General features: G+C 30.1%; 1 protein-coding gene across 1 annotated transcript; it reads right to left on the reverse strand.

Annotated features, from left to right (window-relative positions):
* Positions 1–2,694: 2,694 nt before the first annotated feature.
* Positions 2,695–6,547, reverse strand: LOC21395475 (transcription factor VIP1). Its single transcript, XM_010097376.2, has 5 exons — positions 6,076–6,547; positions 4,631–5,874; positions 4,361–4,493; positions 4,171–4,255; positions 2,695–3,355 (listed from the first exon to the last, which is right to left on the reverse strand). Exons 2-5 carry the CDS (start codon positions 5,746–5,748, stop codon positions 3,102–3,104), a joined length of 1,590 nt encoding a protein of 529 aa, XP_010095678.1. The 5' UTR covers positions 5,749–5,874; positions 6,076–6,547; the 3' UTR covers positions 2,695–3,101.
* Positions 6,548–15,637: the final 9,090 nt, after the last annotated feature.

A 15,637-nucleotide genomic window follows, 5' to 3' on the forward strand; every position in this document is an offset into this window, starting at 1 on the left:
AGGTCAGGTTGTGCTGTTACTTTGTCATTCTGCCAGTAAGAGAAAGCTTCGTTCATTTCACCGATTCGAGTTTTTAGTTTTAAGTTTTTACAGTAAAAAGCTCTCAGAAAATGTCACATCTAACTTTTTTTACTACAGTGAAAAACTCTAAAAAAATATCACATCTTAATTCGAATTAAAAACTCGAATGTGTAAAATGAACGAGGCCAATTCTCCAAGTAGACGACCCGAGCTCTTAACCACTTCCAGTGCCGTTCTATGAAAATTTGCAAAGTTTGTTTTAAGTAAATATTTGTAGTTTAATTAAATCAGTAACAAAGGAAAAGCATCCGTTTCTTAATTGATTTTGATAAATGATTGATGGATTCATGGTAAACCGTTGATCGATGACGGTAAATTATTAATTACTTATAGTAAATCAAATATATATATATATATATTGTGGAAAAGACAAAGCTAATTTTTTATTAAAAAAAGAGATGCATTTTAATTTAACAAAATCGGAGAGATTTACATATGTGTTCAAAAAGAGTCATGTTTTGCACATATTATAATAGATGTACGTGTCAAGTTGCGATTAAATAGTGTGTTTGAATATTTTTGTAAATCAGGTTTGTAAATATCTTTACAGTATTAAATAGTGAGTTTGAATATTTTTGAACGTATTTTACGTCCAAAAACAAGAATTCACCAAATGGATTGTCATTGGTCTAGGCGTCTAACATGTGCTAGTATTTCTTCAGGAAAAAAAAAAAAAAAACAGATATTTAAAAAAATAGCATGTGCAAATATTTTGAAGTTGGATCCCTCTACTTTCTTTAAGCACATGAAAATAATCTTGACCCAGACCAAATTCCTTTCAAATTATTAAAATTATTTGATGTCTAATGTCTATCCATTAGGGTTGCAATGTAATATGAACTATAAAAAAAAATTATTTTAACTATTAAATCTGCATCAAAAACTATTTATTTAACATATTTTTTTATTGATATAATTTTAATTAGATTCAAACTGTCCCTACCTACAAAGAGTTCCTAGGAGAAAAACTCTCCATTTGTCTTTTCAAGACAAAAAAAAAAGTTTGAGGATTTTCTGCCGGCTTTGGAAGAAGCTCTGAAGGCCCATTTTGACTTCTTCACCTCAAACACTTTATTAAAGAAGAAGTTGAGTATGAGAATATGATTTCCCAACATAGAATAGAAGCGTAGAATTTCTTTTACCTCATAAAGTAATTACAAAGTGAAGAGGTGAAGATTCAGCTAAAAAGGAAAAAAAAAAAAAGTTTGTATGAATTTAGGCCCGTCTCGATCATAAGTTTAAATCAATAATTTTAATTATGAATTCAAATTTTATGAGAGAATTTTTTAACTAACTTTATTTATTTATTTTTTATTTTTTATTTTTTTAAAAGAACAGAATCAGAATTATAAATTTAAATTACTTAACCAATCTGCCCTTAGCCTTGTCATTTTTTTTTTTGAGCATTTTTGTAACTTTTTTCTAATGGACATTTTATATTTTTGACATGTGCACATTTTACTTTCTTTCTTTTTTTAATTTTTAAAATTGAACTCCTAAATCTTCGCAATTAACCCCAATCATTAATAATGATTACATTTAAGAGAATTTTGAGATTAAAACTGCAAAGAACATAAATTTTACAAATTATATAACCGAATTATAAGAAATTCAGAGAACACAAGTGCAAAAAACTTATAATTATGCTCTAGATTGAGTGAAAAGTACTCAAAAAATAAATTAAAAGGAAAAAAAAAAAAGAAACAAAAGTGCCCATGAAAAGTTCAGCACAAGTATTATCAATTAAGGCTAGTAAAATGAGTAGCGACACTATTCGAAACCCGCACAAAGTTAGTGAGTTTATGTTCACTATAAATGGATTTATGTCATAATCGGGTTGACACGATTAATAAATGAATTAGATTAGAGTTGACTTCCTAACACGAATTGACATGATTAATTATATGTGTCATCTGTAATCTAATGATATGTGATATAACATGAAAGTTTATATGACATATTAAATACAAATAATGTGAATTTTAATATTTATATGTAAAATTCATTTATTTTTTTTAAAAGAAAAGATAAATTGACCAATAAACATGTTAAATCTGTCTTGACCATATTAAATAAATTATTATTATATTATTTATTTATTCAATATATTAATTTAAACGGCTTGTACGGGTTGACCTGATTAATAAATGGATCGTGTTTAAGTTGATATTTTTGACACGTTTAATAAACATGTCGTGTTTAGATTGATATTTTTTTAACACGATTAATAAACGAATTGACACGAACACGACTCACTAATACAAATTGCCACCCTTACTATCAATGCCACATTTTCTTCCCTTTCTTTTTTCTCCAAAGCTTCTCTCGTCCTCCATATGATTGGGCGAACAAGTTTATGATGAAATATATTCATTGTAAAAATGACAAGTATACAACTAGCCAATTCTTTTCAGCCAAACAAAAAAAAAACAGAACTAGTCATTCTTTTCGGCATAAGGAATTATGAACTCAAATCTCTCGATTAGCCCAACTTCCATAAATTGTCTTATGACAGCAAGAAGATCCTAAACCCACCAAGTCATTAGCGTTAATCATCTCATTTAGATTATAAAAAGACAACAAACCCTCGTCTGAGATAAACGACAACCAAGATACAGAAAACAACTTTAATTGAGAATTGGGGAATAAAAGTGACATCAGAACCTAATACAAAGAGAATAGACATCCTTTACCGAAAACAAAGAAGAGTTTCACTCTTCTAGTATCACAACAGAACAAATCAAGCCTAAAGAATGCTTGTACTTCCCAACATGTCTACCAGAAACAAACAAAAGAACAATACACATTATAATAAATATGAACTTGTATACGAATTCATGCAATAGCCCGAGGTGGACATCTAATGCAAGACGTGTTTATGATACCACAACTTGAGTTCTGTCGGAGTCTTGAAGACAAAAGAACGAATGAATGAATGCACTGAAGTGATAATACTAATTGGTAAATGCCAGCAATGAAGAGGAATTGCCATTTAATAATGGCAACCCCATCCTTTGAGCTTAATGATTCGACTCCGGTTTTGAAGTTGCGCTGCCATTCTGCGATAGTGGCAAAGCTTGCTGTTGCTGCTGCGGTTGCTGGTGAGGCATGTTGAATTGGGTAGGAGGAGCCTGCTGCTGCTGCTGCATTGAGAACATCTGAGGGTTCATAGAAAGCTGCGGAACCATACACTTGGATGAGAGAGAGTCTCCACTTAGCTCAGCTGTTGCAATCTTCAACCGTTGGACCTCTGCAGTTAACGCTTCATTCAGAGCTGTCATATTCCACCACAAATACGGAACTAGAGTAAGCACTTTCATATGCATCAATTACTAGCAAAAATTACTGAAATACTACAGTTTAGTTTATGAAGAGTAGCGTAAAAGATAATAAAGAAACGAAATAGCAGGCAGAAAGGGCACTTCTAATTTTCAAAAGGGGTACACTTTTGAATTTGGAAACATGACCATAGTTTATAGGTAGTGACAAACAAGGAATGCACACAACAACTCCAGTACCACTGACTTCACATCAAGTATAAGCAAAATAAAAAAGAACGCTTGACGTCTTTCACATCGAGCAGGTCTAACAGGTTTAAAATAAAAAAGAATGCCTCTCAGGTGTCAATTTTAAGGAATACGTGTGTGGGCATGAATGTATAGAGACAGTGAGGAAGAGAAAGAGAATCATAACCTAGATTTTAAACTGTGAAAAGCCCCTGGAAGTTGGCTCAGATGGCATGCAGAAAGGGAGTAAATTCCTATTTCAAACTTCAGTATCCATGGACGAATAATTGCTTAGAGCTTTTTGATTCAACAAGTACTTTAATATGAAATGATGAATGAAACTTCAAAAGGCAACTATCTTCTTACATATTTTTTAGAAACAAAACGTTTTCGATTGGTAGCAAGAGAGGTAGATGTTGGAATTAACAGAGATTTTTGAAATTTATCACTCCACACTTGCAAATATAGCAAAATAGGATCGCCGATTTATCTAACAGAACGTATGAATATATCTATAAACGCTTCAAATACAACAAATCTCATAGATTTAAAAACTTTACCAAAAAAAAAAGAACCTACATACCATCTCGGAGTTGGGCCTGTTGCTCCATAGCTTGAAGACGAAACTTCAACTCATTATTCTGGTTAGTAAGACCAACAGAATCTCTCTGGGAGAATATAATAAATGTCACCAACAAATTTAATCATAAATAACATAGCAAATAATGTAGTAGTAGGTACCAAATCAATATCTGATCAAGTCAACTCTCTACCTGCAGTAATGTAAGTTGTGCAGATAATGTGGTAGCTTCCGTTTGTAGAGTCTGAACCTTGTGCTCCAACTCAGAAATATACCGCATCTTCCGTTCTTTAGACCGCGCAGCAGATTGGCGGTTAGCCAAAATCCTAAAATCCAGAAAAATCCCAGCAAGATTAAGACCTTGTTGAGTTGAACCAATATTTTTTGGTGCTATATAACACACATTGACAAATTGAAAATATTGACCACAACAGTGCATCTTCAAAAAACTAAAATGAAATACCTTTTTGCACGCTTTGGATCGGTCAATGCAATCTCAGCAAGCTTATCGTTGGCCATAATTTTCTTCAATTCAGCCCCACTAAACTCTCCATTTCCAAACTCCAAGCTGAAATTACCATCAATCGAATTACTAGGCGAATGTTGACCGGGTCGATTACCAGGTGAAAGAGGCACTTTCGGCGACTCATCACCAAAGTTCAACTTTCCCATGAAACTATCCATGGAAACACTTCTATAATGCCTTGTTGTCGGAGCAATATCCGTTCCCGCACTCCTTTTCATCCCTTCCTTCTTCTCACTCAAAGAATTCATGCTGCTTTCTGCTTCATTGTCACTACTATCAGCGCCATTCGTCTTCGTCCCACTTGCCCTACTATCCAAATCCTCGCGATTCTCATTCCCATTCCCATTCTTCTCATCAGTCCCCGAAGAATTCAAAGCCTCAATACCATCCAAATTCATATAAGCTGAGAACAGATCATCGACAACTTCCCCTTCAGATTTCCTCTCCCCCATCCCTTCTTCACAACAAGATTCCTTCTTCACCAACTGGGCATTACCCGAACCCGGCTTCAAACCCGCAAATGGATTAAACGAAGCGAACCCAAATGGGACATCACTATTAGACCTCCTATGAGCCTTCCTAGGAGGCAAGGAACCACCACCTTTACTAAAAGGCGACGGAGGCAACATAGAATGAGAATTCATATCTCTATCTTCCATCGAAATATCCGTCGTTATTTGGTCTGAAACCGACGTTGTGGACGACGGCGAGTCCCCGCGAAACGGGGAAGGGCTCAACGGCGGCAAGGAATCAAGGGAGAAGAAAGACGGCTGGGACAAGGATCGGGAATGGTGGTGGGCCTGGGATGGGCCTAGGCTGAAACTCTGCGAGCCCATGTGAGGGTTGGCCGGACGGGATACCGGGATCTGGGAATAAGGCGAAATGGGTGGGATCTGGTGGGGGTGTGAGGGAGGCAAATGGCGGGGGCGGAACTGGGAAGGGTTCAATTGAGGGATGTTGAGTTGGTCCATCGCTAAAGGCTGTTTCAGAACCGAAGACGACGACGTTCCGAACGACGAGTGAAGCCGGTGGTGGTGAGCTTCACTCTCACCCATTTCTTTTCTTTTGTTTTTTGTTTTATTTCAGCACCGCCTGATAGCTACAGTGAATCTAACTATTTCTACGAAAATGCTTAACAGTCGAAGGAAATTCAACGCTGAAATAACTCAAATTCTAAAAATCTGCAACGAAACAAAAGAAGATGAAGAAAATAAAAACCGTCAAAAAGACGAATTGTTGCCAAAAAAAAAAAACCTTGAATTTAAAAGAAAAGTTTCAGCATTTCAGATACAAACTTGTCAGAGCTTTAAACAAGGAAAAGGAAAAAAGGGCAATGGCGAGGAATGCGCGAGTTAGCGAAGGGAGAACCAGAGGAGGCGTACCTTAGCAGGAGAGAAGAGCTGACTGATGATTGTCTGATGATGCCATAATTGGTGGCGGAAGTGAAGAACTTCTTCAACTAAATCTAAGACGCTTTTTTCTCTCTCTCTCTCTCTCTCTCTCTTTTTGAGCCTAATTTTTCTTTTCTTTTCTTTTCTTTCTCGGCGGAAATGACGAAGGATCACGAAGAAAAAAAAATGGCGTCTTTTTCTCTCTCTTTCCTTTCTCTCTCCAATCAAGTTTTTCCCCTATAAACGAAGGCGAAAAAGACGAAGATTACTGCGTCGTTGTTCGCTTCACGAATTTAAGTTTTCAATTAAAATCTAACATTTTTTAAAGATTTTTTTAACATTCTTTTCAATCTCAGATCGTTGAAATGAAAAAGACAATGCTGCTACTACTAATTACTACTATAATGCTGCGAGGTTTCCACGGATTTCTTGATTGCCACACCAACGCGTGAAATTTATTAATAAAAAGTTTCTTTTTCCTTTTTTTTTTTTTTCTTTTTGCAATTGGGCAGAATTTGCATTTGGCTCGCATTTCAATTTCATTCCGACCTCATTTTGTATTTTGTCTCCGCCACTGATTTCTCCTTTTAAGGACTCTTTTTTCTCCGTTTGCCGAATTTTTCTTTTCTTTTTTTGCTTCTTTCAAGAATTTTGCCGAATTGGAATAAATTAAATTAAAATAAAATGTGCCGATCTTTTCTTACGCGCTGTCAAACGCGTGCAATTATCTTCTTATTGTTAATTATTTTCAGGATTAGCTCTTAGATTTTACGATTATTGTTAGTTTGTCTCTCAGTTTTAAAACTTCTCATTTTGCCCCATATTTTTTGAATTAAAATTAATTTATATTATGATTAGACAAAAAAATAATATTAATTGTGGTTATGTGATCTTTTACAATTGTTTTTAATAGAAACTCTAAAAGAAAGACAACATGACTAAATTATTTTTGTTTTTTAGTCTATTTTTAATACAAGTTCTAACAAAAGAGTTTAAATAAGATAAATTAAAATTTTAAGGAGTAAAGTAAGAATTTTAAAGTTTAAGACGCCTAACAAAAAAAGTTAAGTGTAATTAATTTAAAACTTGAAAGATAAAATGAAAGTTCAAGCAGATCAAATTGAAAATGACTCACAAAGTTCAAGAAGCATAAATGAGAATAATCTTTTTTATGTTAATGTTTTCCCTTTTCATACAAAAAGCTTAAATTATGAGTTTTTGGTTTTGGATGAAATCATGTCGATACTCTCTGTTATAGTGAAACATCTTACTGATAATATGTATTTTTGATAATTTAAAACAATACCTTCATATTAAAAAAATATTTTTTTAGTACCCTGAGTTTAATTTTGGGACATACAATTTCTAAATAGTCTTTTTTTGTTAATTAAACAGAAACTAATAAAAATATTTTTTCTAAAAACTTTATTTATTTTGATTGTTTAATTTTTAAATGTTTGAAAGTATTTTCAGTAAAAAAAAATTGCTAGTTTATTATTAATTAGAGAAAAAGATAGTTTAGACATTTTATATCTTACAAATCGGGTCTAAGAGTACTAAATGAACATTTCTTTAAATTTGAAGTTATTGTTCTAATACTATTAAAATATCAGTAATTATTTTGCTAGAACAGTATCAAAATAATTTTATCCCTTTCTAATATTGACTTTTTAACGCAATAATACTAATTTGGGCAAGTTTAGAATAAATTTTGCCAATATAGCATAATGAGCCTAATTTTACGTTTGCCGTTAATGGTAATTGTATAATATGAATCTAATTGTGTAAATTAGTCTGGTGGCTCGCTATTAAGATTAATTGCATTTTAAAGGAGAAAAATATCCTTTAAAATAGTAAGAGTCAAGATTTCTATTGCTTATTCTTAATTAATAATCTTTAGTCAAATAATTACATTATTAAAATGGTAATAAAAAATAAAAGATAAAATTCAGACTCATATACTTTTAAATGTAAATCCGGCCATTTTCTCTAAAATCATATAAAATGGGTCATGTTTTTTTTTTTTTGGGTTATGAATTTATAGATTCCCTATGCAAATTTTGCTACAAAAATTATTGCTCTTAAGACAAAGAAAGGGAAAATGTGACTGATCAATGTAATGAAATTATATTAAAGAGTGATTATACTTGGATTCGTCTGTAGCTCACTCCGTACAAGATATAAGGTAATTTCAAACGTTGAAAGAACTATGTAGGGTCTATTTTATATCTTACTTACTTTCTTAGCCTTCTTTTAAGCTTTTGTTTTAGTTTTTTTTTTCTTCTTTTTCCTTCTCTATCATTTTTTATTGCATCTTTTGAGCTTTGATTTTATATATTTGTAAATATATTTAATTTAAATATTTTTTACAGTTAGTTAAAATATTATTTTTTAATTATCTTATTAATTTATTTTATTTTTAAATGTGTCCCTACGTAAATATTTTTTTATATGTGATGTTTATAAATTTCAATTCCAGTTGCAAAATATTTAGCACAAATTTTCTTCATAATTTTTTTCTTGGTCTTAGATGTTTCGTAATTTTTTTTTTCTTATTCTTGCCTTCAATATTGAGGAAACCTTTTTTAATTAAAAAAATATTATTATCGGGAAACTTATCTAATTATCCGTTTAGTTTACTGATGTAAATTTTTAATTCGAGTTGAGATATGATTTTATGTGAAAATTTTTTACTGTAACAAAAAAGTTAAATGTGACTGTTTCTGATTGCTTTTTACTATAACAAAACTAAAATCGATAAAATGAACGAGACCATAATAATTATTACTCAGTTTGGACGTACAACACGTGACTTCCAAGATATATGGATGAGAGTGACTTGTATGATACACTCAATAACCAATTCATAATTCTTCAAATCATGATGATAGTGAAAATCCATACATTTGGTGACCATAGATTTCTCCCGGATGAAAAAAATTAACATCACTCTTTTTGTAATTTTTTTTATCATTTTATATTTTTAAATACTTTTATTTCAGAATTAAAATCACCAATAAATCAAAAAAGTTCAAAAATTTTGAACTCTAAAAGTTAAAAATTAGTATTAAACTCCATTACATGCGTAATTTATTTAGAGAAAAAATTAAAGACACAAATTGATGTACATAAAGATAAAAATGCTATTGTATTTTAGTTTAGTTTAAATTTTTTATTTGATTAATGCCCCTAAGTGGAAGAATTCAATCCTAAAAGTCGTCAAGTAATAGATTTGTATGTATCTCTCTCTACAAAAATAAATTGTTTCCAAAACTTAATAATTCTTTTAATATCTACAAAAACTGTTCAGAATTTAATTTATTGTCACATATAACAGTTTTCGTGGATTTTAGAGAAACTGTTACGGAATTTAATTTCAAAATCTTCCTCAACTACAAACTTTGGTGTAGGCATAATATCTAGAAAAACTTTGGTGTAATGAATTATTTGGTGACAGGTTTGGACAACTTCAAGCATTTGATCTCGAAAGTACCGTTGAGCCTGCAATCATGTTGAAAAATTGTTATGGAAAAAGATAATTATCGAACATAATTGGTTTGAATTGATGAAAATATATGGATCTAAATCTCTAATTTTTAATGTCTTAATATTGTCTAATTAATTAAATCATATCACATCATTATATAATAAGCACAAAAGAATTATTTAAAAGATAATTTTAAGTTTTTTACACAACATGATATAATATTATTGATTAGACACAAATTAAAATATTATAACTGGATGGAGTTTTTGGGTCAAAATTATGAGCGCGTTTGGAACTCGTTCTAAAATGATTTTGTCTTTTGTATGAAAATGAAAATGAAAACATTTTCAATCTCAGATTAGTTTTATCAAGAGATTATTTTCAGTATAAAAAAACTCATTAATGTCTCTCTCTGCTCTAGAGGGGAGAAAACGAAAATAAAAAATGAAAAACGACTAAAAGTCGTTTTTCATTTCTCTCTCATTTTACACTAAATTAAAAAATTATTTTTACTTTGATTTTTTGTCTTTATTATGCCAAACACCGTTTTAAAAACGTTTTCATTTTTTATTTCTCAAAAAAGTGAAAAATAAAAATAAGATTAATTCTAAATATGGCCTATATATATATAGATTAAAAGATTCTTATTTATTTGTTATCTAAATTGAATTTGTGCGGAATTATTTTGAGCCTATAGATACGGAAGGTGACAATTTGCGGGATGATGTCCCACAAAATTCACGTTAAGTATTTCTTCAACATACTCTTTCTTCCTTTTCCCGGTGTATAAAATGCCCTGTTAAGGCAACAAAGCCTATAAAAATTTACTGAAATTTGGATTCTACCCAATTCGAACAATTTTCCGATTGATTGAAAGGTCAATAGATATTATCACAAAAAAATTGATCAATCCATCATTTTTATTCCACTATGACAAAGTCGGTTTAACATCTATTTTCTACGTGACACTCCACTATATATTATTTTTTATGTTTAGTTCTGAGAGAGTAGAAAGAGTGATGTTAATATATTTTTTTTTATATATTGTGAAATATCTACCTCTGTAATATTTAGAAACATTAGTCACGAGAATTAAGATCTATTGTCTCATTTTTATGTCTCGTTCCTCCAATTGAATTTTAACACTTCGCAATTTGCTTAATAATTTCTAGTGCTTTGTTCCTATATATGTGATTAGATTTATAAATTTAGATGACGTGATAAATTTTAAGTGGAGAGACAGCTATCGAGACAGGAAAATAGAGACAGCAAATTTAGACTCTAGTCACGAAGACAACCTTTTTTTTCTTAGTAATATGAAGACAACCCTTTATTAATCAAACATAATGGGAAAGTGTGGTTTAATCGTTAAATATTTCCTTGATGGCTAAAAGACCTCTCACGGCATCAAAAAATTATCAGTAGCTATATTTAGTGAAGTAGGACCAGGTAGAATTGATGAAGATATAGAATTTAGATAGAAAAGAGTGAATCATGAAGAGAAGAAGAACCACGAGAGAGATAGAAATGGAGGGAGAACAAAAACTCCGAGAGGAAACTAAAAACTCAATACTCACTAATCATCAAACTCTGAAAAAAAAATAACAAAGACGTTTGGTTCATGGATTAGAATCATTTTCGATTTACGTGTATTTTTTATGAGAGAAAATACTGTAGCGAACTATGAACCATGTTTCGAATCGGGGTACGAATCCCCTAACCAAACAACCCTGCTATTTATGGATGATGAATCCTAATCATATTCTTAAAGGAGAAAAACATAAATAAATTTAAAATAATAAAATAGATAAACATAATCTTAAAATTAAAATTAAATATTAAAATAATCCTAATATAATCTTCATCATTTAGGTCAAAACGTAATGCTTATTTAGTAGACAAAGTTGAGGTTAATTGATCTTCGAATACCCCGTTATAACTTGCGCTATAATGGTAAAAGATGACATTATCTATAACAATGTACGGAAATGTCAAAAGGCTGACATGTTTTACGGGTTTTAACCAAAACGGCGATCCACCCCCTTCACCGGCCCCCTTTTTCAACTCCTTCATCTTATTTGTTTTTATTATTTTTTTACCCTGAAGCTCATTAATTTATTCATTTTACTCTTCTTTTATTATTTTTACCTTAAAATTTTACTTTTTTCTATTTTTTTTCTTTTTACTCTAAAACTTATTTATTTTTTCATTTTGATCCTTTTTAAATCCCTTTTATTTATTTTTACCCATAAATTTTATTTTGGTTCTTTTTATCTTAAAATTTATTTATTTCTTCATTTTCGTCTTCTCTATCTTTTTTTTTTATTTTTGTCCAAATTTTTTTCATTTTGTTTTTTTTATTTTTGTCCTTTTTTGACCATTTCTTTTAATTTTGCCCTGAAATTTTATTTTCTTTTTGTTTTTGTTCCTTTTATCTTAAAATTTATTTATTTTAGTCTTTTTTAATCTTTTTTTAAAAATTTTATCCTGAAGTTTTATTTTATTTTTTATTTTGATTCATTTTGTCCTAAGACTTATTTATTTTTTCATTTTAGTCTTTTTTTAACCTTTTTTTTTATTTCTAGCTTGAAATTTTTCCTTTTTCCTTTTGGTCATTTTTGCCTTAAGAGTTGTTTATTTCCTCATTTTATTTCTTTTCTGACCCTTTTTATTTTTATTTTTACCATGACACTTTATTTTTACTCTAAAACTTATTTATTTTGATATTTTTTTATCCCTTTCCTTTATTTTTATCCTAAAATTATTACTTTTTTATTTTGGTTCTTTTTGCCTAAAATTTATTTATTTATTCAGTTTAGTTCTTTTTTTTTTTATCATTCTTTTCACTTCTTTCCCTCCAAAAACTTTAATTTTTTTTTTCTTTTATGAGATTTTATATTTAAATTTTAATAGCTTTTAATAATAACAAAGTAATTAAAATTTAATACATGGATTATTCTATACATGCATAACACGTGGATTTCAACTAGTTTAGGACTAAAAGTAATGCAACAAGTGGATTAATGACTGAGAATGTTATTCGAGTATTTTGATTATTAACCATTATTAACTTGACGTAAACATATTGATATTTGAGCAATTTAAGAAATGGACATTATGTCAATGTAGTTTTTCCTTTTTTTATATTATTTTCATAAGTGATCATGGCATTAAAGAAGAGACCGTTCGGTCTATCGTATGATCAATTTTTAATTGTTAAATCTATTAAAATTATATTAGAGTATAAAAGTACGTAGAGCAGATAACTTTTAATACAATTTAATAGTTGAAAAATAAATAAAAAAATAAAATACCTATTTCCCTTTTTTTCAAGGAATTTTTAAGAATATTAATATTTTTTATTTATTATCTGTTAAATGTATATTAAATTTAATCACAAATTAAATTAAATTAAAAAATAATATAAATTTAACGGTTAATAAATATGAAAATTGATATTTTTTTTAAAATGGGAACACCATATAAATTATCTTTTTTCAATTAATTGGTTGTTTCTCCCGGTTCACATCCCCTTAATTGAGCAATATTTGACACGTGGATGAATATAACCATCGATGACATCCTCTTTTTTTTTTTTTTTTTTTTTTTTGAGCAACATCGATGACATCCTCTTGTTTGACTTGAACCAGTGAGCAGCCCTCAAAGAACACGTGTTGATGCTACAGCTGATCGCTTCTGGGACACCCGTCGAGTTATAGTGCCTCAAGCAAAAGATAAACTTATCTACTACGTTGAGGTACTTGTCAATAGGAAGAACGAAGGGGGGCCCACGTAAAAAAAGAGGAGCCCGCTAATTGCGAATGAGAGCCCACTGGGCCCATAAGAGAATATATTCTTAAGAATAGGGTTTATTAGACAGATGGCATAAATGAGTTTGTAGAATTCAAATACGGCTGAAGTTTGTGAATATTCCACATATGGCTTAATGTGCATATATAGTTACATTTTTATCCTAATAATAATATCAAGTTATTTTAATGTTTATTGTTTAAGGATAATGGTATATATGAGATGGTGCAATATCCCACATTTTGTGGGAGTGCTAATCTTTTTAAAAACTAATCTCTCTTAAAAAAATATTCTCCTTTACCCTAAAGAGTAAACCCCGTCTAAATTATGCATTAAAATACCGACAATGGAATTAAAATACTGACATGATAATTATAAAAAAAATAACAATAACATTAACAATTACATATCATTAAAATACAAGCAACATATATAATATTACTAAACTGATAAGAATCTATATGCTCATAGTTGAACAACAAGTAACTTACACCAATTTCATTAAAATAGAGACATTATAATTCTAAGAACATATACATAGCATTATAATGACGAAGATATATCGTTATAAAATGCAAAATAAAAAAAACTGTAAAATCAGAACACTGACACCAATCAATGTCAAAGATTCAAAAATCGTGCATAGATTTGAAAGATTATAAATATTAAGTGTAAGTGTTTATTTATTTTAAGAAATTCAAATATAAGAAAAATATGAAAATTAGTTACAAAATCAAAAAACGTGACAAAATAAATGCAAGGGGTATTTTAGGGTTGCTAAGAAATGTAATTAAAAAAAATCAGTTTATTAGCTATATAAGTGATATTTGAACAACTAAGTCATATTTTAATTCACCCCTAAAAAATAGGTCAAATTGTGTAATTATTACTAAAAAAAAAAAGAGATAAATATTTCTTGGAATGCATGAGTCTTAGATTTTTACTTTTTACACTTCATTAATACACTTTAGTCAAATAACTATATTCGTTAAAAGGGCATTAATCAAGAGTAAAAGTAAAGTCTTAGGCCCCATTTGTTTTGCTGGTTCGAGTTGAAAACTTGATTGAAAAAGTAAATTCATGTGAGAGAAAATATTATTGCAGAAAAAGTTGAATTTGAATTTTTATAAGAGAAACAAGATAAAACACTATAGTAAAAATTTGAGCTATGGTTCGAACTAGGTGAAATTAACAGGGCCTTAGAATAATACATTTAAAATGTGAATTCACCAATTTTCTTATCCTTCCTATCTAACCTAAAATCAAAAATGGAAATTGTAATAAATAGTAGATTTTTGAAACTTAATGAATTAAATAACATATTTTAAAACTATTTGATGTAAATAACAGTTTACGTGGTAAATAAATTATTTACCATGTAAATAATCATTACGACTAATAAAAAATAATACGTGAAAAAAAATCTTTTCACTAGTTGTAAAAAGAAATTTACGTTAAAAAAATATTTTTACTAGTTGTAAATAAACCATTTACGCAATAAATGATTTATTTATCATGTAAACTTCTATTTACTTCAAATAGTTTTAAAATATGCTATTAACTTCATTTAGTTTCATGTAATATGCTATTATAAGATTAGGATAGAGCATCAAGGAGCGGGACAAAAATCAGATGAGAAACGAAAAACTGCGAAGCTGGAAAAGTTGCACAAAGTCCGCTTGCCCCGTAACCTAACTGTGCCCTCGCGCCCTGCTGAGCATTGTGGCGTAGAGGTGTCAAACGTGCCGTGCCGGGTAGGGGTGTAATTTGGCCGGGTAGGCTCGGGTTGGGCTAAAAAGTTGGGCCGAGCCACATAGTGCGGGTTGAGAAAATTTTAGGCCGCAACATCCTCTTAAGCCATAAATCCGTATCCCGTTGGGTGACCTCAGGTAGGCTTGGGTTACTCGGATTGGTCGGCTTAGGCCTGAACATTGGGCCTGTGTCTAAAAACAACATCAGAAACATATTTGCACCCTCAATCTCTTCTCTCCCATGTCTGGTAAGTAGATCACAAAGAACTTTTACCTTGTTCATGTTGGGAATGGTGTCCTAGAAGCATAAAATATAATATGATATTTATTATTTATTTAATAAAAGAGTTTATTCATCATTTTATGTGTATATATTTGTGAATATTTTATGAATATCAATGAAAATTCTGTGATTATTTATGTAACCTTAAACATTGTATATAAGTGTTATATACGAGAGGATAATGCTTAAGGATACTAATCAAAAAACAATGTTCATAATGAA

The sequence above is a fragment of the Morus notabilis genome, unplaced genomic scaffold, assembly GCF_000414095.1.
Source record: "Morus notabilis unplaced genomic scaffold, ASM41409v2 Scaffold83, whole genome shotgun sequence".
Lineage (NCBI taxonomy): Eukaryota > Viridiplantae > Streptophyta > Magnoliopsida > Rosales > Moraceae > Morus > Morus notabilis.